The sequence below is a fragment of the Seriola aureovittata genome, chromosome 7, assembly GCF_021018895.1.
Source record: "Seriola aureovittata isolate HTS-2021-v1 ecotype China chromosome 7, ASM2101889v1, whole genome shotgun sequence".
Lineage (NCBI taxonomy): Eukaryota > Metazoa > Chordata > Actinopteri > Carangiformes > Carangidae > Seriola > Seriola aureovittata.
In genome coordinates this window covers 17088898-17115489 of record NC_079370.1, presented here as the reverse complement: position 1 = coordinate 17115489, position 26592 = coordinate 17088898, and the positions used below count along the sequence as shown (strand labels likewise).

The window sequence follows — 26592 nt, the reverse complement described above, 5'->3', positions numbered from 1 at the left end:
GTTCTCAGCTGCGGTCGCACTGATAATATAATTGGTTAACTAAAAGTTTTGAATGTGTGTTTAAACCTGTTGCATTGTCCTTGAGCAAGACATTGAATCTTCACCCTTTTCTAAGCGCCACTGACACAGTGATGCTGCTGATTTTCTAGGATAAGTGAAAGTAAAAGGAGGATTTTCTGGGATCACTTAAGAACCACATTATTTGGAGGCTTACCATGGGATGGAAATTGTTACTACTATATCCATTAAAGTTGAAATTAGCTTTTCGGTTTTTTTTTTTCTTCATTTGATCAATTGCCTCAGGCACCTACACTTAAGTACTGTTATGCACAGTATCTAATCCTCATAAGCTCACATAGTTTCTCGCTACATTACCACATTTAAATTCCTCATAAATTAGGGCATTAAGCTCCTACTAGAGCCTCAACAACTCAACAGTTGGTTGTGCTGTTAGTTACAACACTGACAACTGACAATCCTCTGTGACTTTTCTACACTTCCAGTACCTGCATATATTTCCATTCACACTACAATAGACCATGTTGTGCTGAAGAAAAGTGTGCCATACTCTTTAATCACTGACCGACGATCACCTACTTTCAATTCAGAATATTAATTACCGTCTCCCCTGTTTATGTTAGCAGTGGAACCTGGTTGTCAGTTTCTCAATGTTCGTTATCACGACCTGCTAGCAACTACAGCTTCTTCTCAAACTCACATAGAGATCAATGAATGCAGAGTTTTTTGCTGTGTCCTAGATAAAGCGTGAAAAATGTGAAATGTTTTGATGGAGGGACCCTCGACATGGATGATGGGGCCAAAAGGGAGGAAACGTTTCTTGTAGGATGCATATTTCCATGAACACTGATTGAAGGATGTCTGGGGTTTTTGCTCAAGAATTTTATTGTGTGTGTGTGTGTGTGTGTGTGTGTGTGTGTGTGTGTGTGTGTGTGTGTGTGTGTGTGTGTGTGTGTGTGTGTGTGTGTGTGTGTGTGTGTGTGTGTGTGTGTGTGTGTGTGAGTGTGAGTGTGTGTGTGTGTGTGAGTGAGTGTGTGTGAGAGAAAGTTTGTAGGCAGGTGTGGCCTGTGTGAATTCCAGGCTAATGATAGGTTTACAGAATCTGACAGCCCAGTCAACAGTCTGTCTTTGACCCACAACCACTAACTGACAACAGACAAGATTACTGAAAAGCTTGGGAGGCATATACATATATATGTGTGTGTGTGTGTGTGTTATAGGCTGGCTGGTTTTTATAACACTGTCACTTCAGGGAGGGGCGAGAGAAAGGGAGGAGAAAGGAAGGTTTTGGGAAAGAAGGGTAGACGAGCTCACACACTGACACATGCTCTATCCCTCCTCCCCCCCTTTTCTCCTCTCCGTCCCTTTCTCCGTGCGTCAGATATAAGTGCGCTGGAGGCAGGAAGCCGCAGTTGAATCTGAATTCTTGTCTTGATGAAACTGCTGACACAGACGAGGGTGCAGGCTAGCACACGGACGAAAACACTCAGATATACACAGGCAAACAACGCTACAGAGAGATATAATAAGATCAGAAGATAACAACACAGACACAACACCTGAAACAACCGGGACACAAACAATTCATCAGGCAACTTTGATGAATTCAGTGGCAATGCTGGTCTTCAAGTCCTGTCTTGGAAAACTGGTAGGCGAGGATGGAGTGTGTGTGTGTGTGTGTGTGTGTGTGTGTGCGTGTGCGTGTGTTCGTGTTCGTGTGTGCGTGTGTGTGTGGTTTTATTTTTGGGGGGCTAAGTGTCAATCTGAAAAGTTGTTCTTAAGCTGGAAAATGTTTGTGTGTTGAGTGAAATTCCTGGACATTTGGATCCTGCAGCTTTGTACAGTATGTTCTTGTTTTTATTGGAGGTTTCGTGCAGGGGAAGTGTGTTTGGATGCATATTTTAAGCCTTTTTTTAACTTCACTGCTGCGACCCACTCATTCATTTCCTCATTCACCTAATCATTAAGACTTCAGATTAAACTTTGATTTGGAGCGTCTGCTCACTTTCACCTCGTTCAGATCACTGTGTAAACTCATGATGTTGATGATGGCAGGGTTACTTATTGTCATGTATCCTTAAAATAGCCTGATGGTTAAAGATTTTTAATGAATCAGTAAAGTTACTGAGTTCGCACCATATAATGCATCAGTCTGACAACAGCATGGGATACTGATCTGACAGCATGCCATTAAGGCGTATTCGCCTCAGCGAAATCCCAGGAATCAAAATCCAGTACTGCTTGTATAGTTACATACAGAAAAGCAATGTGACTTAATTCATTGGAAGAACACTCACAGTCATTTTCAAAAAACTGTAAATACAGAACTTTTGTTTTGTTTATTGACAGCAAATTGCAATGAAAGCAGCCCTGAACTTACACACTGTTGCTATGTGGAGATTTGTGATTTTTTTTATTTGCATGTGTTTAGAAACCAGACACTCGAAGTTCTAGAGGGAGTCTGGACAGAGAAGAAGGTGGACTTCAACCACCGGTAAGTTACTTTCTAGTTAGTTGGTGTTATTCATGCTACACAGGTTGAGTAAGAAAGTTTTTTTTGGCGACAGGGAGTTAATCTGACCTGGAGGGTGTTTTCATTTTCTTTTTTTTTTTTTCTCAATGAACTGTGTTTCACCCACAAACTGTTTTCACTGTCAAAATCATGACATTCATCCCATGTCCCCCACCTCAACATACACATCTTAGAAATAGAGGGAAGTTGTTTTTCTTGGCTGTTTGTGTTTTTAAGCGAGGAGGATGTCTGATAAAGACAAATGTTGACGGAAGTCCACGTTCTGGTTGGACTCACTGCAGTTGGCTGAAGTATGTGTTTGTTTTGAATAGAGCTGAGGGGATTGATCCAGGGACAGGAAGTGACCTGATGGGGGTGGGGTCATCAATGAGGGGTCAGTGGATTCCCACAACATCACCACTTATTTATAGAAGACAAAGTAGCCATGTTTCTACTCATCTGTCTGTCCCGGTGCTGCCCACAGAAACTCTGCACCAGGAATCACACACACACACACACACACACACACACACACACACACACAGACACACACACACACAAAGTGAGAGAGAGAGAGGGAAATATGGTGGATCGGGTCTCATAGAAAGTCAGGGGCTTTGGCTTTCAACATGTTAGCCAGTGTCAGCAGCCTTAAAGTTTGATGATGATTTGCCCTAAAAGTCAATATGTCATGTTTAGAGCTGAAATAATTGATTAAATGATCATTTAAAAGTCAAGGAAGAAGCAACTATTTTGATTTTTGATTAAGTAATTTTTTTAGCAAAATGCCAAATAATAATAATAAAATCATCAGATGCAGCTGTATTCACATGAATGTGGATTTCTGAACACTTCAAAGGGCTAACCGCATCATTTTGTAAATCAGCACTGTGAGGTGACTCTGAAATGATTTGAACATTGACAGATGGACTTTTTCATTTCAAACCTACTGGTGCTGAGATCATCTTTTTACACAGGGCGTATTGAAAGGTAACTTCATCACATTTCCCCTCTTGTAATATTTTTTGTGTGGACTTGAAGCTGAAGCCTTCATGTTTTTCTTGGAGCTTTTGAGAGATTAATCTTCGTTCCGACTCTGAATGATGTTGTTGATCTGAACTTCTGTGTAGCCAGAGTCTGAGGAGCCGAACTCTGAGTTGTATGTTGATGTCTGTTACGGCCCTGATGCCAGCAGAAGTTGTTGTAGCGGTCTGAAGTTGCCATGGGCAAGACAGATATTTCTGTCTCTGTAATTCATCTCGCTGCTTGTCCTCCTCCCTTTGAATGGCTGTGGTTTGTGGTGGGAAAATCTCCCGTGTGTGTGTGTATGTGTGTGTGTGTGTGTGTGTGTGTGTGTGTGTGTGTGTGTGTTTGTGTGTAATGCTGTAGTAGAGTATTTTTGGGTGTTGGTGGTTGTCAGACCATGACACTCTGATGGCACCAGGGCTTTCGAAGCCCTCTGTACTGTTTTCTCACACAGAGAAAACAACAAAGATGCTGTAATAATGCAACAAAGTAAATATGTAACATGCCTGGTTCCCCTATAGAGCCACAGCCATCAAATCATAAAGACATGCTGTGGGATTTTTTTTTCTGGTTTTAAAAGGTTTGCACAACAAAAGAAACACTCTTTATTTGTTGTAACACAGCGCTCCACTGCACACCACTGAAAACAGAAACGGCTCCTCAACTGGAACTTTACAAGAACAAATTGAGGATTGGTGTTATGTGACATAAAAATGAAATTGGATTCCCTACATTTTTCAGAGCCAGCCGTTGGTTTTTGCCTGTGAGGTCCTCATTTCCTTTCAAGATTCTGATTATGTTTGTGACTGTGTGACTGTGCTGCCACTAACCCAGTCTTTGTTCTTGTGTTTGTTTGTTTGTGCAGACAGGAAACCAGCACATATACCAGCCCGTTGGCAAAGCAGGTAATAGACATGCATCTAATCTTCTATAATTAAAGTAAACAACTGCTATTGTTTTGTTCTCTCCTCTCTTTCTGTCTTAATCTCCTAACATACATAATTCACACATGTAGCCTTACATGTGTGTGTCCAGCTCTTATTCACTCTGTTTACAGACTCTGTATCTCCAGCCTTTCTGTCTGATGCACAGCAGATAGTGTGTCAGTGTCTTGTCTGCAGAGTTTACAGTCTGTTGCCACAATACGACAGATCTGATTGTGAACTCGGCAGCCTGTTGGCCTGCAAGTGAGCAAATCAACCTCTGTTTATATGGACTCAATATGTTGTGTTAATATATCTGCCCTGCAGGCAGCTAGTGCAGAGGGAATAGAAAAACATTCAGCTGTAAATACTTTTACAGTGGGGAGACTCTGCAGGATAATTTCCTTATTTGTATGAGGAACTACATTTTTCTCTGTACTCAAAACCAATTTTTTCCCTAAGTTTTGATCATTGATTATAGATAAATCAAGCGAAAAATGTAAAATATTCTCTTGGTCAGACAAAACAAGACATTTGAAGATTGAGAAGTGATTAATCAAAAAAAAAAAGATAATTAAATAATCTGTAGTTACAGGCCTAGACTGATGTTGATTTTGTGATGTGAACTACCACTAAGAGTACAGACTGTAAAGTGAGAGCTGCTCTGGGATCATACTCCAATCTGTCCAGAACTTGTATGAGACAATGAAGCTGCGAGGAAACATTATTTTCACCTTCTATATGTTGTTTCCTGCAGAGCATGCGGCTCCCCCAAAGAAACCTCCTCGGCCCGGGGCTCAGAGCCAAGTGGGCAGTCTGGCCTGTCTAAATACTGGAGACAGTTACAACGATGGAGTCAAGGTACACACACACACACACACACACACACACTCTCGCACACACACACACACACACACTCTCGCACACACACACACACACACACACACACTCTCGCACACACACACACACACACACACACACACACACACACTCTCGCACACACACACACACACACACACACACACACACGCATGCACACGTATAGATAGTGACAAACAGATATGGAAACATATAGATACACTAAATCAAAAATGAAGCATATATGACTTTTAGGACTCAAAGTCAAAGCAAAAATACTTGCACACAACTATACGCTACATATTGATAAAACCACACAGATATAAAGAAACACCTATAAGACCAGCTCTACACAGGAATAATGCAACATTTTCACACAGAGGTACACATTGCATGTTTTTTATGCTTAGCATTAATATTTTCCTTTATCTTCTTTTCCCTTGACTGCTCCCTCTCTCTCCCCTCCCTCCTCTCCCTCCTCTTCCTCCTCTTCCTCCTGCACTCTGCCTTAATGTTGACCGTAGCCCTGGCGGGTAAGCAGCACACTGTCTGTGTGTGTTTACTGTGCGTCTTGTCTCCTAGTTGATCACACATCGACTCATTCGGTCCATCAGTCCAACAAATCAAACTCTGATAATATATAAAACAAATGTATGTCATTCCCTTAGTTGTTGTGTAGCCAGGTTTCTTGTTTCTATTGTCTTTTTCCTCTCCGAACTAACATCCATATCCAAATGGTTTTGATTGTTTTCTTATATTAACAATATTTAACCCAATCAATTTATGATGAATCTGTTTTAAGATGCGACCCCTGCCTCGTCAGTTTTGGATTTTCATAATTAAATTGTGTGACACTGCCATCTAGTGGTCAGACTGGAGAATTGCTTTTAATAACATCTGTGTCCAGACAGACTATTTAGTTTTTTAAAGTCAAAGTCATAGATCCACATAACCTACGTACATATTCATTCACTCAGTTATTCATCCCTTCAATTACCTGCTCATTTATCTACTCATTTACTTCTGTGATATAGTTTGTTATTTGTAAGGCCACAGTGCTCTGCAGCTGTGGCTTTTCCTCTCCACCTATTTCAAATATGTAAAAGTAGGGTTAGACAGTGCATGATTTACATCTCTGTAATCATGCAGGATTTGTACCAGCAGCACTGGTAATAAACCTCAGGATGGTTTGTTCTCAGGAAGCTCATCATTTCATCTGCATTATCTCAGCTTGTTTTTCTGTGTATTGTTGATCTCACCATCAGTCACCCCACGCAGCTCTGTAGTTCTCCATTCACTAACCCTGTCACTGATGTTTCTTTTCTCTCATGGCTCAAGCTGCAGCCCCAAGAGATAAGCCCGCCCCCCACCGCCAATCTGGACCGCTCTAACGACAAGGTGTACGAGAACGTGACAGGATTGGTCAAAGCTGTGATCGAGATGTCAAGCAAGATTCAGCCAGCTCCTCCTGAGGAATATGTTCCCATGGTCAAGGTAACAGAAGCATTTAAAGTGTATTCTCCGTAGCAGGTTCCACTGAATCGTTACTGTGCCTCTTGAGTTTAAAACTTGGAAGTTTTACAAAGATCAAAGCCGTTCTGTTAATACAGTTTTATGTTGTCTTTCCTTGGCTACTCTAAAACCATGTTTTAATTTACTGACGTTGTTCATCTCTTCAGACGGCTGAATTCTGATACTCCTGCTTCCAGATGAGTCATTTGTGAATCATCTGTTAACCAGACTCTGCAGATCTGGCCTTTTAACCTCACTAGATGTTGCTTTGAATTGTGGGGATTTAGTCATTGAATTCTCCTTGTCGGTCATCTTGGCTTACATGTTAGATATTATTTCATTGTATTTTTTATGTCTTCACAGGAGCCTTTCACATGTTTTTACAAGCTTAAATGTATTTCCATGTGAATTAATGATCATATTTTCTTTATATTACCTATAATTTTGTCCTGTTCTAAAAAAAAAAAGATAATATTTATATATTTATATATAAAATATTTTTTTTGTGTGCTTGTTCCAGGATGTGGGTCTGGCATTGAGAACGTTACTTGCCACAGTGGATGAGACATTACCACAACTTCCAGCCAGTACACACAGAGAGGTATAAAAAATGGACTCTTTCTAACAACTCAACAATACTCAACAATGTTGTTTGTATATTTATAATCCGTCCTAATCTTATAAAATTCATATTAACAGTTTATGCTGGCTTGATGCTTAATGCTCTGGTTTTCTTTAACAGATCGAAATGGCACAAAAGCTGTTGAACTCCGACTTGGCAGAGCTGATCGGGAAGATGAAGTTAGCCCAGCAGTATGTGATGACCAGGTAGGTACACACCAGCCACATCACAATATGCAAAGATCAGTTTTGTTTTAGTACCTTATATTTTACAAAATCATGCAACATCTGTGCGATGGATAGCCTCCTTTCATCTTATATTTCAGTCTTTTCATGTCTATTTATTGGATGCAGGCAATCACAAGACATGTTGTTATTCCATTGAAGGACACCAGTTAAGTCAGCTTTAATAGTGTTTTGTTTTTGTTGTTTTTTAATTTGGTCTTCAAAATGAGGTACCAAAAAATGAAGAAACAAAAAAAGCTACTTGATGTTTTTAGCACGTTCATCTCTGCCAAAGTGATTCTTTGATGTCACCACTAGGAGGCGCCAGATTCTTACACATTGTGTCTTTAATGTTGCACTACTCATCCACCCATTAGTAAAAATCTATTGTATAATTAATGTATTTGTTTATATTTTTGCTCTATCCCAGTCTCCAGCAGGACTATAAGAAACAGATGTTGACGGCGGCTCACGCTCTGGCAGTTGATGCCAAGAACCTGCTGGATGTCATCGATCAGTCCCGGCTCAAGATGATGGCCCAGTCCCGCCCACACTAGCCAGCTGAGCCGACCAACAGGAGCAGGTCCGCTATTTGAAAAACGGCACCGTGGCGGCTTCTGTTGGCAGAGAAGAATAAAAGACTCCTGGGTTAGTGACGTCAGTCGTGACTCCTGATATGTGAGAGCAGATGGAGGAAACAGTGGCTCTGTTCATTAGATGTTGAATCCTGCGTAAGCCGAGGTAGTAAATTCATCTGGGATTAAACTCTCCACCACTGTGACTTTCTTAATACAAGAACAGAGCAAAACTCTTCCTGAATCAGGGACTTGGCAGCTTCACTCTCTTTGGACTGGATTATAATGATGAGAGGAGGAGAGGAATATACTGGTGATTTTTAAACCGTGAGCCCGGATGAGCCGGATTCCTAAGGTCAGAGGTTTCAGAGGCTCAAAAACACCATCATGTGAGCGGTTGGGTCTGGATTTGTTGATATCAGATAGATTAGTCTTTGTGGAATCTAACTTTTAAGCAAAGCCATCAGAACCTGATCAGACTGCATTTGATCTGCAACATATCTGCATGAAACTTCACAGTGGGAATGGACTTGGACATCAGCCAGCAGCCATGTCAGTGCGTTTGTTGACATCATGTGTTTTGACCCCTGGATGTGAGCTTCTTTCTCAGTTGAAATACCTCCACATCACTATGGGTGCTTGTCAATGGGCAGATCAAACCAGATGGTTTCTGTTGAGCTTTGGGCGTGTGCAGTTCTTTGGGTGGATGCTTCAACAAGAAAACTCAAAGTAAAGACAGTCTCAGTTTGGTGCGGAGAAGCAGCCTCCCACCCTCCATCGCTCCTCCCTTCTCTGTCCTTCATCCCTTCCCCGTCTTCCCTCCGTCTCACCAGCTTTTATTTATAGACTCAGAAATTGCAGAGGAGGAGACGGAGGGAGAGACGGGAAGAATGGATTAAAACTTAAAGACAGCGCAGCGCCGGTCTACTGCCTGAAGAGAGAAGACACTATCCTCCTCTTTCCTCCCTATTTCACTCACTTTTCATTGTCACTGCTCCTCTCCCCCCTGCAGTCTTCCTCAGCTCCTATCTGAGCAGGTTTTAAAGACTCCAAATGTGAAGAATCCAACTCTGTCTAGGTAAACACGGCAGATAGGAAACTCCCTAATCGCACTCAGTTTTGCCTACTCTTTTTTATCGGCTGGCTCCATGTTTTTTGTGTTGTGTTCAGCAGTCACAGTCTTCTTCCTCGATACTGAAAACTGTTTATAACTTGGAATACAAGCAGATATTCAATCCCAGCACTGACTCTGATGAGCAGAAATGAAAAAAAAGCAGATGGTGGATTTTGATGATTCAGTCTGAGTGACTGGATACTTCCTATTCATCTACAGGACATCATGTCTCAGACTGGTCACTGAGTTTGACTTTAACTATTTCTGTGAGGACAGCGTCTCCTCTTCTGTTTTTCTCCTCACCTACAGTCCCAGTATAGTTCAGGTGTTCCTCATCTAAGATGGTGTCACGCCTCTAGCAGCCCCTTAGCCACCGGTGTCACAAAGTGAATTTCCCAGCGAGATAGGTAATCCTCACAACTGGAACCTTTGTGCTTTGAGACTCCGTTTTTGTCGGGTGTAACACTTTACAAATGTCCCTCCTAACAACAGTCTCCAGGGAAACAAACACACACACACACACACACACACACACACACACACACAGACACAAAATGTGGAGCCACATGACTGGAACTTGTCTTGCAGGCACAAAACACTGAACTGAAACTTCAGCAGATCACATGTGTTTGTTAATACTGACCCCACACGGAGAATGACATACTGCTATATGAAATATACTGGTGACTGTACTAGTATAGCATGATATACTGGTATGGAGAAGAGCATATTTGCACAGCAAACAGCAATTTTTTAACCCTATTTTACCCAGATTTGATTTCCATGTTTAGCCAGCAATGAAACTGTCAAATACCTGGGTGTTATAGGGATAAAAAACATAAAACAAAAAAACAAACAAACAAAAAACAATCTATTTTATCTCCTTGTTGTTGCGTAAATTTGCTCATGTTGGTATATTGTAAGCTATACTGGTGTGTATCACTGGTGAATTGTACAGAACTCGTACTAGTAAACACTGGTTTTTATTTTGTCTTCTGGGCTAAATCAGCCATCTTGTCAAATAGGAGGAAAAAAACAATGAAATAAAATAATGATGAAATGGAAATCAGCCTGTCCATATTCTTATCTATGATTTACTTAAAAAAAAAAAAAAAATTCATGTTTATTTGTATATTTTTATTATTATTTGTATATGTTTATATATGTATATGTTCAAATTCTTACAGATTTTTCTGAAAAATAATTTATTAATTTATTTATTTTTTCTTTGAGCCCATAATTTGACTTTCATAATACTTATTGCTCCCAGGATTGTAGTGTCATCAGCTGTTGGGTTTATGAGATGAACAGAGACCACTAAACACAGGATATTGAAGATAGTGACAAATATAAAGGCATGTACAGGCAAGCCATACTGCTGTTTATTTTACAACACATTTATATCCTTTAAAGGGATTTTAGGCTGTAGTTTGGAAAGATCAAGAGTATTCAAGCGTAGTACAGAAGTATTCAGCTCAGTATTCAAGTCCCTAAAGTTTCAAAGCTAAGTGCTAAAACAACGATGAAAACCCTGCACTTAGTGAGTCTCACAGGTAATTAAAACAATATTGAGTGCAGATTTTTTTAGGTTAACAATTAGTTTTTCATTTAGGTTATTGTCAACATTTTAAATGTCATACGTGTATATACAGCGGGTTTAATAAGAATAGAATTATTAATTGAATTAGAAAGCTACACAGTTTTTACATGATACAATATATTACATATGAGGGACTGTATAGCTGTATCTGGCCTCAGCAGGACAGCAGCAGTAAAGCACCTACAGTTAGAAACAGAAGTGTCATGTGTGCGTGAATGGACTCAGCTCCACTGAAGTTACACAAGTCGAAGGTGTTGCAGCAGTTGACTTTGTTTCCGTTTCCATCCGAGTCAACGGAGGCAGACGAAGAAGCTCCTTCGCATGTGGCCCTGCTGGCACACTGCTTCACTATGGCTGTTACAGAGCCTGAACAACACAGACACACACACACACACACACACACACACACACACACACACACACACACACACACACACACACACACACAGCAGGATGGTGGAGTCAGTTCTTTTTGACTGAAATGCTATTTAAGCACATTGCTGGAGGCTGCACAGTATTAGTTGAATGAAGAACTGGGCTTATTGGACATAAAGGACCAAAGCTTAAATTAATATTACATTAATAATAAAAGATAAAGACTCTCCAGTAAAACAATCAGACATGTTACTTACTGTCTAAACGAACTTTAGAGAAACATTTAGACTCAATAAGACATTTTTATATCACAACTGCATCCTGAAAAACTGCCGGTCTGTATGGTCTCGTATAGAGATCAGAATCTGTGTCGTCACTGTTACCTAATGTGTCCACAACCGTCATGCATGTGTCCAGCGGCGTCTGACATTCCTGAGTGTTCCTGTTGCATTCTTCATTTGTAGCAGAGGAACTGCACACGTAGCACTCCAGTGACAAAACTACAGATGTGAGGAACAAGGCAGAAACAGACATGGAGATTAAAAAAACAGAGATAGATTAAAAAATAAAAGAAGAGCCAGGGCATGAATTAAAGAAGATTTTTTTTTAAAGAGTCCATAACATACATAAAATCCATTGATAGAAGTCCCTTTGAAAACAAATGGGTCATATTAAAAGGCCTAGCAAAACAATATTGTGACTGATGGGTCACAAAGCGGAGTACATCTTCATTTATCCACTTATTTCTATCATTTTAGCTCATAACATTTTGTTGCATTCAGTCTTTATTAACAGTAATACCTTTGACATTTTATGGGTAGTTTATGTGGTGAGAGTGTGAGAAACGTATTTTAAGGTACAGTAAACTCATATGTTTGGGTGTCAACTGTACTGAAGTAGGTGCTACTCCTTATAGATGCAAATGTTATCCACGTCTGCTCAAGAGAATTAAAAAAAAAAAAATCAAAAATCACAACAGACTTGGGGACTGGGAATCTTGTTCCTTTTCTAACAATGTAAGAATTCAGGTTCAAAATCAGGCTCCTGATCGTCTGCTCCTGTAATAACGTCATCAAAAACCTAAAAGATATTTACATATTTCAGTCCGACTACGGAGGAAGAAAATTACAGAGGGAGACAAACTTTAGTAACACGCTATAAATTTACATAAAAAAAGAAATCTCTTAAAATAAAAAGACAGCTCCTCCCAAAGACGGTATTGTCCAAACCTGTCAGGCTTGCTTGTTTAATTAAACAGATTATTATGTACAGATACTGTTCCTCCCATTCAGTTTATTGTTCTGCTGTCTTACATCATCAGGCTGATGCATCAGAGTAAACACACTAATATGTATTTACAATATATGCACCATACTGGGATGAATCCCGCAAATAACTGCAGAATTTACAATAACAATCTCCTACATTTGTTCTGATGAGAGTGATCCAAGAACAAAACAACCCAAAGGCAAAAGTTACACAGGCAAGGTTTGAATCAAAGCATATTATTCATATTTCTGAAGTGCATAAAATAGACTTCACTGTTAGTAGCACATTGCCAGTATTAGTGTATTAACCTGCCTGAAACAAATGGTAAGGTCACTGGAGGACTTAAAATAGGCCCAAACCAAGGACACAAGTTAATTATTAGTCAAGATAAAGAAAGCAGTACTTTATCACAGCACAAAATATGAACTGATACACTGATGAGAAAAACCCCTTGCTATTTTTTTTTGTTCATTATTTGATTATTTTGGATAAATCTATCATAATCTGTTGCTGTTGTTGAATCTGTTTCATTCTGTGCATTGAACAACAAACAGCATGTGATATAAAAATGTTGTTAATTTGTTCAGTTCTCAGTTTCAGCAACAGGCCTGAAACTGACCACCAGATTAATTAACTTTTAATTATTTTGAGTTTTACTGAACCATTATCAAATTAATATACATGATTCTAAGGGCGTATATTTAATCACAAGCAGAGCAGACTTTGTCTGGAGCAGTGATTTGTAAATGATTTTTATCTCTCAAGTTTCACTGGACTGATGAGTTTTTTTTTAGCAAAGCACAGAATAACACACTTCCTATAAGATTTACAGACACATTACTGCCTCTGCTGCTAAGCCTATTAAAGTCCTACTAAAAGCGTTTGACCCTTCGACCTTCAGTGTTGAGTTAAAGTCTAAAATGTGAGGTTCACTTCCATACCTGGAGAGAAGAGGAGGGAGAGGAGCACGAGGCTGAAGAGCATCTTCATGACAGGTGTTAATGTCTGCTGAGTGTCTGTCAACTGAACCGCCACTGTCTGCAGTCAAACCCGGTGTGCCCTGCTCTCTGTGTGTGTGTGTGTGTGTGTGTGTGTGTGTGTGTGTGTGTGTGTGTGTGTGTGTGTGTGTGTGTGGTTTCTATTGTTTGTTTTACAGAAGCACTTGATCACAGCAGTTCCACCCACATCATCCACCATCTTGGCACAAAACTGAAAGCATCTCATTCCACATTTCTCAGTCTTGCTTTGGTTTCACAGATACTTTCCCGTTATTTATCTACTGTCAGTCACAGTCACAGTCACAATGTGGCTTTTTGAGTTAACGCATCTGTCACCTGAAACACAGTCTGTGTCTGTGCAGGCTGAGGCACAAAATATTATGTCATGACAGTGTCAGCTCAACCTGTGCAGCAGGAGTAGTTGGCTTTATTTTCTTTAGTCAAGAGGAAACTCCCATTTCTATCTCACAACAGCCTCTGAATAGGTGAAGCAGGAGAACTACTAACAGGATTCAACAAAGCATAGACATTAAAATTGACCCTTGCAGCCCATTAGCCAATGACACAAATCATAAGCTGAAGTGTCTGATATATTCAGTTAAGGTGTAATTACTTTCAAATAAATTCCCACAACCGTCCTCTGGCTCTTAAAAACACTGCATGACTATTATGACTCAATTTATTTTAAAAGAAAAAATCTGACAGCGATCACTTCATCTTCATATCTGTCATATCACATGTATCCAGTGTCAACAGAGGAATGCACCACCACACGCCCAGTACACACCGAGCACACATTCCCGTACAACACACGTTTTTAAAGAGCACAGCGTCGATTAACTTTCATCCCCTGAGGCCAAAGCTAAATCTTAAAGGAACGCAGTGAGGGAATTTTATTTATTATATTTATAAAGACAACAAAAACAAACTCACACACACACAAAGTAAGCAATGCAAGAAACTTCCTCCACAGACACCAATCAAGCAAATGCCATGAATACCAGCCTGCTGTCTGTGCTGATGTCTCTTGATTGCGCGTGTTGATACACACTCACTCCACAATCCATACATTGTTTAGCTCAGATTTACATGAACCGTAAAGCCGGTTACATTTTTATTTTTTCAATATTATTAAAAAAAACATTTACAAGCAGGGTGACAAATAAAATAATGAAAAATAAATTATTAGATTTTTGTAAATTCAAGTTCATTCAGCAAAGAAGCAGAATTTAGCAGAGTTGAGATAAATGTAGCGCAATAATAAAAAAAGTAAACAAAATCTGGGTAGTGCATTTGCAGAGGTGTTGCTGCCTATAGATAGCCTGTAGATTAATGGTTCTCATACTATGTGATGCATTTGTCTGCTGAGTGAAAGGGAAAAGACGGTTTCTTCAATGAAGCAACTATATTGAATCTTTTAAGTCAAAGTGCATTGTGGGGATTTCATAAACACAGGCAGAGTTTGTAGTAAGTGCAGTAACTTGCTCGGAGCAGTGGTCTCTCACAGTACGTTAACAGTCTTTTTTAAAATAATTTACAGTACAATGACAGTGGGAATAACTCAGAATAATAACATCAAGAATTTTGGGTTCATGAGACTAACATTAGATCTATACATCTGGTAGTGTGTACACTCTGGTGTGTTGGACTTCAACTACAACCTCAGCACCTTGACGATAATACAGCTTCAGGATGTGACGAGGGACTTAATGTGCAACATCAACTACCAGAGATAAAAAAATAAAATAGATATTCACGTGCTTCACTTTGCTGGTCTGATCTTCTAATTGCTGTCTGGGACCATGAGGCTTATCTGCCACCCTGCAGGTCCATCATTACAAACGTGTCACGATACAACGTTCGAACCACAGAGTATTATTTTAAATTTCAGTCAGGACAACAAAGTTTACAAAGGGCCTAAATACTGTATGTCACGCTGAGCTCATTGTGCAGAATAATTTTTATTTGATGTAATGGTGCAACCATAAAATGATGTTGTCTTGACTTTGAATATTTCAGTCCATATAGAGAGTATGAGTAAGAGTACAGCTTCATGTAGCTTGAGTGAAATGCTTTTTTTTTCATTGGACATTTTATGGCATTATTAGAGGCTGTCCAAGCTTCAGTGAGACGCTGGAACAAGCATACAGAATATACTGAATGTTTATAAATCTATACAAAGAATATTTAAAATACAAGTTTTTTTGGTTTATCTTTTTGTATATTTTTACTTTATAGCTTCTTAAAGTGAATTTTAAAGGGAGATTCATGATTCAGGCTTTTACAAAAAACAGTTGAGTCAGTCATAAAGTTCAAGACAAGTAAAAGCAGATGGGTGTGGATTAATGGTGATCAAACGATACTTGCAGTTGAAAGTTCCATCCTTTACAATGTACCAGGAAATGTGTGCATGAGGAGCAGAATCAAGCAAATGCTGAAATCCAGAAAGACAATCCAGGGAAACGTGCAGCAGGGAGGGATCTGTAGGTGAATGAATTAGTGTAATTCACTGCCGCTGTAAAGAGGATTCATCAATGCCAAGCAGAAAGCAGCAGCACCGTTGAGTGTACAGCAGGACAGGTCGGATCAGATCAGACGTGGCCGAGTGTCCTGCCCTCGTCTCTGTTTCACATCTTCAAGGCTGATTAGTGCCTCTGTTTGTCAAAGATTAGTTTTTATGTTTTTGTACATTCGTTTTCCGAAAACAATTCATTTCTCCTCTCCTCACTGAGTCTTTATCTTCTTGCTGTGGGTCCCAGAGTCTTGTCTTCTGGCCTTGGGTGCGTAACACCTGGTGAAGATATGAGGTGAAAGCAGGATGGTATTGTTGTTATATCTTGACAACTTTAAGCACACACACAAAACTGACAGATATTTAAGCCATTTATTTACTGGTAAGAGAGGTTTCCCTGGTAAAATCACACAAAATACCACTGATTGCAGCGAGTGAGTGTTTACACTGTCTACCTTCGCTGGTGGAGGTAGAGGAGGAAAAGGAGCTCATCTCTGAAGCAGGAGAGTTGATGAGAGGAGGAGAAGGATCCAGAGGAGGAGAAAAAGGAGGCACAGGAGCACAGATCTGAGATCAGTGTGTTCACTCCCTGGGGGTTGGAGGTGAGGAAGGAGGATTAAATTAAAGTGGTTCTTTTATCTGACAGAAAACAAAAGTCAAATTCACTGTAGAATACAGGGGAATTAAAACTTTGCAAACCGGGAGAATTTAGCTGTAAAGTAAAAAGTACTGCGTGCCGATGAGTATATGACGGATACAAAGGCGGCAGAAAAAGTGGTTGTACTCACTCTGTACATCAACACTGTCCCCTGCAGGTGGCTCACAGACTTCAACTGATCCAGAACAAGGGGTGGAGGAAAAACAAGACAAGAGAGGATACAGTTCACTCAGCACGATCATCAGATAATTTGGTAACTAATACTCTTATAAAGGCTGGGTGTTGATGTCTCTGGTGGAGTTGCAGAACAGACCTTGTAATTAATGAAGAGCTGTGGGGCCATAGAAAGGAAGCCAAAGGCGTACACCCCTGAGAGGAGAGTAAGACTGTCAATAAGGCACATTAGTAGCATGAATATAAAAGTAAAGGTATCAGCTTGATTTTAGAAAAACTGACAAGAATTCAATGATGTTAACAAATTAACTAATGAATCATATACATGAGGCTGTTTCCACTGGTACAAACGATGTCATGGTGATGGATATAAGTCGACTCACCAGTCACCAGGCTGTTGATCAACCAGGAATAGTAACTGTCATCATAATACAATTTAATGTTAATTTAATAATCAGAAGAGGATACTGAATATATTTTCTAGCTTTAAATAAACATGTAGTAGTCAGAGTATACAGTGACAAATAAAACCAAAAACAGTTGGTGGAGAGGAACCGAGTTTGTACTGAAATGTCCAGACGGACTGCAGACATGGGACATTTGGTGGCACTGCAATAAGACAGTATTGAAATGATGTGGAAAAGCAGAGAGTTAAATAACGGCGATCAGCTCACCTCTTTTGGCGTAAGTAGGCCAGTGAGAAAATAGCTCCGCTGATACACAAAGGATAGACCAAGTAGGACAAGTATCTGGACGCCTGGAGGGAAAAACCACAGACAAAACACTGACATTAACGATAGAGACATAAAATCAGACAAGAGAGAAACATACTCATACCTGTGTATCATAGTCCACTGTCTTCCTCTCTTCTTCATCCATCTTATTTACCTACACAGTAAGAGAGGAGACAGTCTTAGGTTAGAAATAAATGGATTGATTATCTGCATCAGGGCTGGAGAAGAAAAGTTAATCAATAACGTTAAAAGAAAATGAAGAGAAGCAACACAATGCTGTCTCAACACATATTTCTATACAAATTAGATTAAATTATGTCACTCTGCACAAATGCTGCATTTAAACACAAATGGGTGACTGCACTATACTCACATGGAGCTTGGAGCTTTTCCACTGCCACTGGATCTTAAACACTTTAAACACCTTCCACACCTGCAGGGACGACAGTTTTAGTGGGTTAAAACTGTCTGTTTTGATCTTCATTGTTGGAGGAGGCCGATTATGATAAAAATACCTCCACACATGCTCCCAGTCCGACGGGGAGCAGCACCAGCAGACTGGTCTCCTCTAGCAGATGGAGGAAAATTAGCAATGTGCTGAGACTACGCCACAGAACTGCAAACAGAAAGGGGGAGAGACAGAAGGAGCATTAAGAGCCTAACTGGTTATCAACATCATCCAGGCATCGTCTTACTGTGATAGATCCTTTACAGCAAAGCTATAAATCAGTGTTGCTCATTATTGTTGGTAAGCCCTCACACATCGTCTCAAAATTCTGCCTGGGTAGCAAAGCCTTTAGTGTTGCAAACTATTTTAAAAATAATGATTTTCTTACCTGACTTCCTGGACATTCCCGCCATGCTCTTCTTTTTCCTCCATGAGCTGATGTCATTTTTAAGAGCCAAGAATTCACAGATGAGCTGCAGAGGAACACAAACACAGTGAAACAACTGGTAATTTTACGATACTTCATCAGAGTTGCCATGTTCCCTCGCGAAACTCTGTGCTACAAACATAGACTGTGATTTATAAAATAATTCACAATGTATGAGACTATGCGTCATGTGGCTTCTAATATGTAGAGCATAGTGTTTTATGAGGTGTTGTATGGTCCAACCTGCAGAGCCGTGATGAGTGCAGTCAGCACTAACAGGTAGAGGTTGGATCCCATCAGAGTTTCTTTAATTTCATCAATGTTTTCCTCTGTGAAACCTTAACAACACAAAGAAGCAGCATCAGAGGATTCAGTTCACTTTCCCGATTATGTGACATGAAAAGCAACACGCCTATATTTAAAAATATCATAAGATATACATATGTATATCTCATGATATATAATTTATATAAAATACATGTATTTAAATAAAGAAAATTGAACTAAAATGTGCAGTTTTACAAGTATTTACATTTTATCCAGGTCACAAAACTGTAACAGACTGTAAAAAATGACTCTTCAAACGTAATAAAGTTCTATTACAATCATCATAACACAAAATATCTGTTGTCGTATTAGCTCACCAAACTGTCGTAGGGAATAAACCACATCCTGCAGATGGACCCAGAACCTGAATCTCCTTAAAGAGATTCCCTCATAGGACACAGTCAGAGGGAGCTGAACAGTGCTGCTGCCGATCTCCTGTTGATGGATGGATGGATAAATATACAATCATGTTAGTGTTATTCCAAAACACAGCGATCAATAGAAGATATTTTACTGTGTCTGTTAAACATCGCTTCCTACCACGAGGTCTCTGACTCTGACGCTGAGTTCATTAACCAGCAGCAGAGGAAGGTAGATCATCTGTCGGCCTTCCTGAGACCTACAGGGGGAGACGGGTAGAAAGTTTCACTCACACACACACGTTGGCTCGGGGCACACTCCTTATTTACAGATTTGCGAGGAGTGTAAATATCATAAACAAATATACACGTGCATGCATTTAAATTACATACAAAGCGACACCTCTAAGGTAGTAACTGAGAGATCAGACGGGTTTTCTTTAGTTTATATCATCATCGTTTTCCTAATGACTAATAAACAGTCAGCCCTCCAACTCAAAGGTGTATTTCTACAGAGTTGCAATAATCTGGCGTTGCTGCAGCATATTTTCTCAAGTGTGTAATTTGTGAAAAATAAAGTGATGTATGCTAGTGGTTGCTAACTTGGGGGTTGGGATCCCTGCAAGTCTTCACAAGGTAAACACAAGGTAAATAAACAAAATTGCTTGACTTTGTTAGCTTTTCTTTTTCTTGTGAAATTACTTGATCATTTTACTTCCCGAGGACAGTAAAAATGATTCAAATAAATTCATCTGAGAAGGACACAAATAGATATTGCATATTGGTGTATAAAGGGTATATGGTACAGTGTATACAGATAAAATAAATGCTTTAAAAGCCGGCTAATTATATGTTTTCTCTGCAGCAGAACGTGGTGTCTTGCTGGGAACAGATGGTCCTGATTGTCACTTGACAAAAGTCTCTCCATCGTTGTCTTTATAATACAAGAGGTTATAAAACGCCCTGCAATCAGCGCTATGTCTTCAGATTGGATTGGAGGCTACAGTGAGTCGCTATCGGAAAGTGAGCACACGGGCTAGCTGGTTAGCGTGCTAGCTTCAGTAGAAGAAAAGACGTGATAAAGACAGGAGTTAACATTGTCGTTGTTTTCCACGGCTGGAGACAGCTCTTGGCGAGTAAAGGAATGAAGTTTGACGTTTCTCCTAAACTGCTTAGTAAAAAGCTGTTAATGCTAACGTTGGCTATGTAGCAATAGCAAAAGTTACAAATAGCTCCTTCCTTTCTCCTTGACTGAAAGTTTTACTCACAACAAATGAATATTGAGAAGGTTGGAGTCTCCAAATGCTTCTCCTGTTATTATTCATTTTATATACAATTTCATATTACAAAAGACCCCTGGTTACACATCCGGAGTCGGATTCTGAAATAATGTCTGAATCTCCTTGATTCTCTTACAAACAGGCAATAAAATACTTTTGACCCTAGGCAGTCCAGCACTGGACTCTCATGGCAATCAGCAGTGATAAAGCAGGAGTCAGCAGCATTTTGCCGGATCACTTGGCTTTGACCTCCAAAGCTTCCTGAGGACACTTACACTCTCATGTAGCGCCGCACGTCACTGGGAAGCCCCGCCTTGTTGAAGGTGAAGTCCTCGGACATCATGGTGACTGACAGGTGAGGTCTCCAGTGGGATACAGGATTCTCCGATCTGGGGCTGGATCTCTGATGGAGCCACAAAAATATCTTCAATTGCAGCAAGGCTCCATGTCTGACTGAATGTAGCGTAGAGTTCATATGGCAGGTTGAAATGTGATACCACTTTGACAGAAGCTGAATCGCATTTTACCTTCAGCGTGTCTCTCTGCCCCTGCGTGTGTGCGGGAGTGATGTGGGTGGTGAGCTGAGCTGCGTAGTGAACTTCTCTGCTGTCCTCCAGAGGTGAAACACCAGCCTTGTGAATGTAAACGACTGCATACAGAGTGCCATTAGCCCGAGTCTCCTCTGGCAGAGAGACATTCACCTGCCTATGGAGAGAGAGACAGAAGTAGGGAGGAAAGTAGAAAGAGACAAGTAAAAAACAGTCTGAAGGAGAAAGTTTTGTTCTTATTCCATTCCATGATTTAAATTTCTGTGTTTCTATGTCTGTATTTTGTACATTTTTACCTCTTCTGGCTAAATGATACACATATAACAAAGGTCTCCGTCTTCTGTGTTGCAACTGTGACAGTAAAAGGAAAAGCTTCCAATTTCCTATTATTTATTTTATGTATAACCAATGTGGGATGGTGATTACATGGTTGTAATGTTAACATGTCACACCCACCTTTCAAATGTGGAGTGTGGGTCAAATGGGTCTATTTTTACAGCGAGGTTGAGCTGGCTGTTGTCTGGCAGGAGGCAGGTGAAGACACTCAGCTGGGTAAAAGACAAGAGAGTGAAAGTCAGTCGATTTTTCCAAAGCAGTGAGACCACGGTGAACAACAGAAAAACTTGGATCATCTCCAAAGTATTCGTTCAAGGTAATGTTTATTTTACGGGCTGAAATTCAATTCATCTTCAGGAGAAGAATGCATCAGAGATTTTTGTTATTACAGTGCAGCATCTAAGCAGCTAAGGTTTATAAAGCTGGGGACAAAGCTTCATCCTGCAGAGAGAATCTGAGAGGATTTACTCCATCAAACAGATCACCATCATCTGAATAGGTTAAAAAAAAAAAAATTCAGTATACACACATATAAATAGTGACAGCTTGTAGACTGTAGTGTATAATGGCAAAATATGACCTTGTGACAGTTCAAGCCAAGCTACAATCAATTATCTTATTCACTGCCATCCAAGTTCCCACCTGATCTGTCAAAGGTTTGGTGCTAAGCAGTACTACTCGCTGGCTAATAACATGATGAAAAGGCAGAGGCTGTTTAGTTCTTTATAATCAGATCCTTACAGGCGTCTTGAAATGGATCTTGATGTGTCCCCTGAGGTTTAGGAAATAAGAAAAAAAAAGGCCTGTGCTAACCTGCAGTCTGGGTCTTGCTGTCAGGTAGGAGGTGATGCAGTGTTCTCCTCTGCCTCCATCGCAGGGTTTGGTGTTGATGAAGCCGTACAGCAGCCAGGCGGTGTGGAGCATGTACACCACGAACACACCGAGCAGCAGCTTCGCAATGGAGCTCCTCTTTCCGCCGCTGTCCGTGGGTTTGGAGCACGATGGGAACATGGCAGCTTCTGATACAGGATTTCAACGACAAAGTAATAACATGAAACGTGGTCGAGTTTGAGGACGGAAATGTTCATAAACGTCATCACAATAAAATCTCCAGGCTTCCTCCCTGCCACAGCATCTTCCCGGTTATCTGCACCGGAAAAGGGGAGGGGGGAGGACTTTTATTTTGGTAAAAATGTATGTAATCTGGCACTAATTCTGCAGAGAAAAGAGAGTCAATGTTCTGGGATAGTTGTGTTGCGTTTATATGCAGTTGCTGATTTCCAAAGGAATTTCATTCAAATAACTGCTCTAGGCCAATTGAAATAAAACTTGCAGAAAATAGCTAATGGAATAAGTAAAATAGAATAAAATAAAATGTAGACTTTATGTTTGGCCTCTATCTATGGAAGCCGCAGGATGCCAGCTTCCATTGAGGACATACAGATATGAAATTCTGTTCATTATTGGGTTTTTTTTGTTTTTTTAGTAAAAGGGGTTTACTCCAGTGATTACATACTACACATATATCCGGTTCTACATGTTTAGCTTTTTTTTTTTTAGATTAATAAGATTAAAATTACATACTATATTTAACTTTGTATGGGTGAAAAAAAGGCATTCGGATTATTAGTTAAATAAAATGTTTAATATTTTCTAATGTAGGCCTAACCTGAATATATGCTAACTCAGAATGTCCAAAAGAAAAAAAACTAATGGTTTGAATATTAAGACATTGCTGCTGTTTTATAATGGTAGGAAACATACTTGCAGACAATTCATTGAAAAATAAAAAATACAAGTGTACAAAAATGAATTAATAAATTAGAAAAATAAATAAATAAATAAATAAAAAAAATATATACGCATGATGTATACGCGCACGTGCGTCACAAATAGAAGTGTAATGACGCTCGAACCGAGGGTATATAAAGGCTGCTCATCAATTAGATCTTTCCCTTTGCACCTGGACTTGGACACGAGTTGACCTGTTGCAAACCAAAGCTGTGGGAAAGCAAACTTTTGGAGAAGTGAATTTCTGGAAAGAAACCACTGGAAAACTACTACTGGATCTTGTTGGAGAGGAAAACTACTACATCACTGAACTACTGTGGAAAAAAGAGGACTCAATATGGCCCAGAGCAGACCACCGGTCCTGGAGGAACACCTGCTGAGAGGAGTCGCCCATCAGGTGGACAACGACCATGCAGGTAGGACAACTTTTAAGTTTATTTTATATTATTGAAATCGTTTTTCTGTGACTGATTCACTGATTCATCTCCCTAAAATCATTAAAAGGTCTGTCGGTGTATAAATCAGCATTACTTACTAATTTAGAGTTAGAAAGTTGACACTTTTGTCATTAGGCCTATTGGAAAAACAGATTTTGACAGATTCTCCGTGTAAAATGATTGTTTGATGGAGATAATTTCTTAAATATTCCGGGAAATGTGTGGAATTCATTAACAACTAGTGTAGTGATTTGAAGACAGTGTTGTTTTGGTTTGAGGGCACCAAATTGTCCTAATATAGCATCGAAATTACTGAAAAAAGATGGCGACTGGGCCAAATTTCATAAAATGCCAAAAATCTGCTTTTCTTGTGCACCATGGAAACGATGGAACTTTTAGCTCTGAACGTCAGGACGTTGACGTAAAGGACGTACAGGTGTAAACACAGCAGGGCCTGTTGTTGTCTGAGTATGTTTTGATTCTTGAAGCTTGACTTATTATATATCCGGAGTTGATAACAAGTTATTTTGAATTTTAATGTTCAAAGTTTATCACATTATATAAATTAATTTTCAGGTTCTCTGAAACAAAATATTAATACGGTTAATATTGTTGTTGTTAACAAGGAGATAGGAGGGAAGATGTCTGAATGCTTTTGAAAAAAAAGATTTGCTGTGTAACTGGACTGCATGTGAGCTTCGATTCTGGCAGTTGCATTCTCCACCGTCACTTAGCTCCCATCCCATTATTTTTATTTCCCTCGTTGTCCCATTTTTATGTTTCTTGCATTTTGATCCAGTTTAGCGTTTGGACATGGCTTTGTCGGTCTTGACCGTAATCCACCAGATTCAAAACAGGGCGAAAGCACGGTGCACTGTGCGAAGAAAGCTTCTCCTTTCCTACACTCCACTGTCTTAGCTAGTAATTAATTATCAGTTGTTGAGGGACACCTCATGATAAAAATAAATAGATAATTGAAATTATTATTGTTATTGTAGTTTTGCGGTGTATTCTGTGCTCAGGCCTTTGAAGAACTCATAACATGCATAACTTGCCATTTTCCCATAATTATTTCTTATTTCATGCCTGTGCTCACAAGAATGGTGTTCCCAGCATTTGCTCTGATATTGAATGTCATGTTATACTTCTCTTAGATTCAACTAAGGCTAAACCATTGTTACTTTTATTCAAAATAATAATAGAATTGTACAGTATTGGATGTTAATGTTAAGATGGGATCACATCTTGATTGTTTGTGGCTTCATGTAGAACAGTTGTAGTTAGCGCATGGTGACATAACATTTTATCTAACTTTAGCTTTGATTATTGCTTATTTAGTCCTAAATGTTTATATGAGAAATACTGTCATTTGAAATCAGGTATTTCAGCTGCTTTCACTTTTTCATTTCAGGTGGTGTGCCCTACATCGTTGGACATCCTGTTGAAGATGACCTCCCTGAAGTTTTCAGGATTGTGGATGACGCCGAAGATGGTGAACTCCCAAGCTACGTGTCATCAGGCGAGGAGGACAGTGAGCTGGAGGAAGGTCAGATCTTTGAGGAAGAGGAGGACTGGTCTGAAGACAGCATGGATTCCGGGTATGGTACCATGACTGAAGATGAAGATGACCTTGAAGATGATGATGACGACAGACCTCGCTCCCCTCCGGTACAACAGCTCCCACCCGGAAACGTGTGGCAGGATTGGCGACAGGCGTATCCTCCTGTTCCTGCTGGCGCTCCTCTCTCTGCTCCTATTGGTGTTCCTGCTCATGTTCCTGACGCTGCTCCCGTGTGTGGTCCTGCTGCTGCCCCTCATCAGCCGACTGTGTGGCACCTCCAGGTACCTGTCCAGCCCCTGAAGCTTCTGTGGTTTCCTGAGCAGCAAGTGGAAGAACCTGAAGGAGGTCTTCTCTCGGTCTCTCCAAGGCTGGAAGAGTCTGGTCCCTCAATCTCAGGCCTGAGCTCCTTCATCAAGAGGATCAGGGAGGAGTGCGACGCACTGCAGGTAAGTTCCAAGAGGCCAAGGAGAGATGAAGAGGAAAACCCTGACGCTCAGCAGCTCATGGACTGGCAGCCACAGGTACCTGTTCAACCTCCGAAGCTTCTGTGGCTTCCCGACCAGTGAAGGGAACAACCTGAAGGAGGTCTCCTCTCCGTCTCCCATGGGTTGGAAGAGTCTTTTCCCTCAACCTCAGGCCTTGGAGTTTTCACAGGAAGGAGACACTGGCACCATCCTCCTGGAAACCCATCATGGGCTGAAGACAGCGACTCTGATTGGAGTCTGACCACCCTGTCTACTGCAGGTTTGGAAAACTGCAAAAACTTTCCATATGGCAGAGATGGGGATGCCCCAGGTAGCCTTTCTATCAAGGTAAGTAGTGCCCTAGGTAGGGGGCCTTGCCCAAGCACACTTGGACATGTGCACAGGAAGATCACTCACAGGGTGACACACAGAGATGGAAAACCCTTCATGACTATGGACTAATCTGTGAGTTTTTGGACACCTTTGGACTCTGACCCTGCAAAAAAAAAACCCACACAGGCCCAAGGAGAACATGCAAGAACAAAACCCTCCTGCTGTGAGACGACAGTGCTGAGCACTGCAACATGAAATACTTCAACACGTCCCTGAAGAGGGACTACAGAGAGGACCATGTCCTGGTCTTACAGTATCCCGTCTAGCTGAGGTATGCTAGTCTGGGGTTTAATAGGGTTGTTGTGGAAAGAGTCAGGGATTAAAAAACAACAATCCTGCAGGTAATGTATGAAATGCTCTACCACATGAGCTGTCTCTTATGACATAATGTGGGAGAAAAGGTAAGTATGAGCATCAGACTTGCAAAGAAAATGCCCTACTATGGCCTAATACACAAAGGCATAGAAACTGTTGAAACATCTGTTGTTCTTTTTTACCTCTAGATACCCAGAGGTAA

At 40.3% G+C, this 26592-nt stretch overlaps 3 protein-coding genes across 18 annotated transcripts in view; 1 reads left to right on the top strand and 2 right to left on the bottom strand.

Annotated features, from left to right (window-relative positions):
• The window catches only part of LOC130171781 (focal adhesion kinase 1-like), a 63439-nt gene extending 52989 nt beyond the window's left edge, over positions 1-10450 (top strand). For 14 of the 15 annotated variants that reach the window (XM_056379934.1, XM_056379935.1, XM_056379927.1 and 11 more), the window contains 7 exons: positions 2450-2512; positions 4422-4461; positions 5237-5340; positions 6676-6831; positions 7370-7450; positions 7592-7677; positions 8126-10450. In XM_056379934.1, the coding sequence (XP_056235909.1) occupies positions 2450-2512; positions 4422-4461; positions 5237-5340; positions 6676-6831; positions 7370-7450; positions 7592-7677; positions 8126-8252 (657 nt within the window). In that variant the 3' untranslated portion in view covers positions 8253-10450. The remainder of the gene's footprint in view (positions 1-2449; positions 2513-4421; positions 4462-5236; positions 5341-6675; positions 6832-7369; positions 7451-7591; positions 7678-8125) is intronic. The other variant, XM_056379939.1, reaches the window with a different exon arrangement.
• Positions 10451-10744: 294 nt separating this feature from the next.
• LOC130171783 (ly6/PLAUR domain-containing protein 6B-like) lies at positions 10745-13704 on the bottom strand. The gene is made up of 3 exons (XM_056379942.1): positions 13570-13704; positions 11743-11859; positions 10745-11350 (listed from the first exon to the last, which is right to left on the bottom strand). Exons 1-3 carry the CDS (start codon positions 13616-13618, stop codon positions 11139-11141), a joined length of 378 nt encoding a protein of 125 aa, XP_056235917.1. The 5' UTR covers positions 13619-13704; the 3' UTR covers positions 10745-11138.
• A 561-nt stretch (positions 13705-14265) lies between these two features.
• On the bottom strand, positions 14266-22577 carry LOC130172871 (lipid scramblase CLPTM1L-like). 2 transcript variants are annotated; one of them, XM_056381821.1, is made up of 17 exons: positions 22243-22577; positions 21550-21641; positions 21073-21250; positions 20821-20948; positions 19447-19525; positions 19224-19341; positions 18823-18917; positions 18541-18625; positions 18220-18320; positions 18078-18137; positions 17808-17858; positions 17645-17727; positions 17354-17388; positions 17110-17165; positions 16927-16971; positions 16594-16727; positions 14266-16417 (listed from the first exon to the last, which is right to left on the bottom strand). In XM_056381821.1, exons 1-17 carry the CDS (start codon positions 22438-22440, stop codon positions 16351-16353), a joined length of 1605 nt encoding a protein of 534 aa, XP_056237796.1. In that variant the 5' UTR covers positions 22441-22577; the 3' UTR covers positions 14266-16350. The 2 variants fall into 2 exon arrangements, 1 of the variants encoding a protein (XP_056237796.1); XR_008828343.1 differs by lacking the exons at positions 14266-16417; positions 17354-17388 and having other exon boundaries at positions 16635-16727.
• Positions 22578-26592: the final 4015 nt, after the last annotated feature.

Coding starts and splice junctions, on each gene's coding strand:
- LOC130172871 (XM_056381821.1), bottom strand. CDS start 22,440: ATGTTCCCATCGTGCTCCAAACCCACGGACAGCGGCGGAAAGAGGAGC. Junction 19,526..20,820: donor GTGCGGCGCTACATGAGAGT/GTAAGTGTCCTC, acceptor CTCCCCCTGTAG/GTCTCAGGAAGGCCGACAGA. Junction 17,728..17,807: donor CAGTGGACTATGATACACAG/GTATGAGTATGT, acceptor TTTTCCCTCCAG/GCGTCCAGATACTTGTCCTA.
- LOC130171783 (XM_056379942.1), bottom strand. CDS start 13,618: ATGAAGATGCTCTTCAGCCTCGTGCTCCTCTCCCTCCTCTTCTCTCCA. Junction 11,860..13,569: donor CTCCCTCCTCTTCTCTCCAG/GTATGGAAGTGA, acceptor TCACATCTGTAG/TTTTGTCACTGGAGTGCTAC. Junction 11,351..11,742: donor GACGGTTGTGGACACATTAG/GTAACAGTGACG, acceptor TGTGTTGTTCAG/GCTCTGTAACAGCCATAGTG.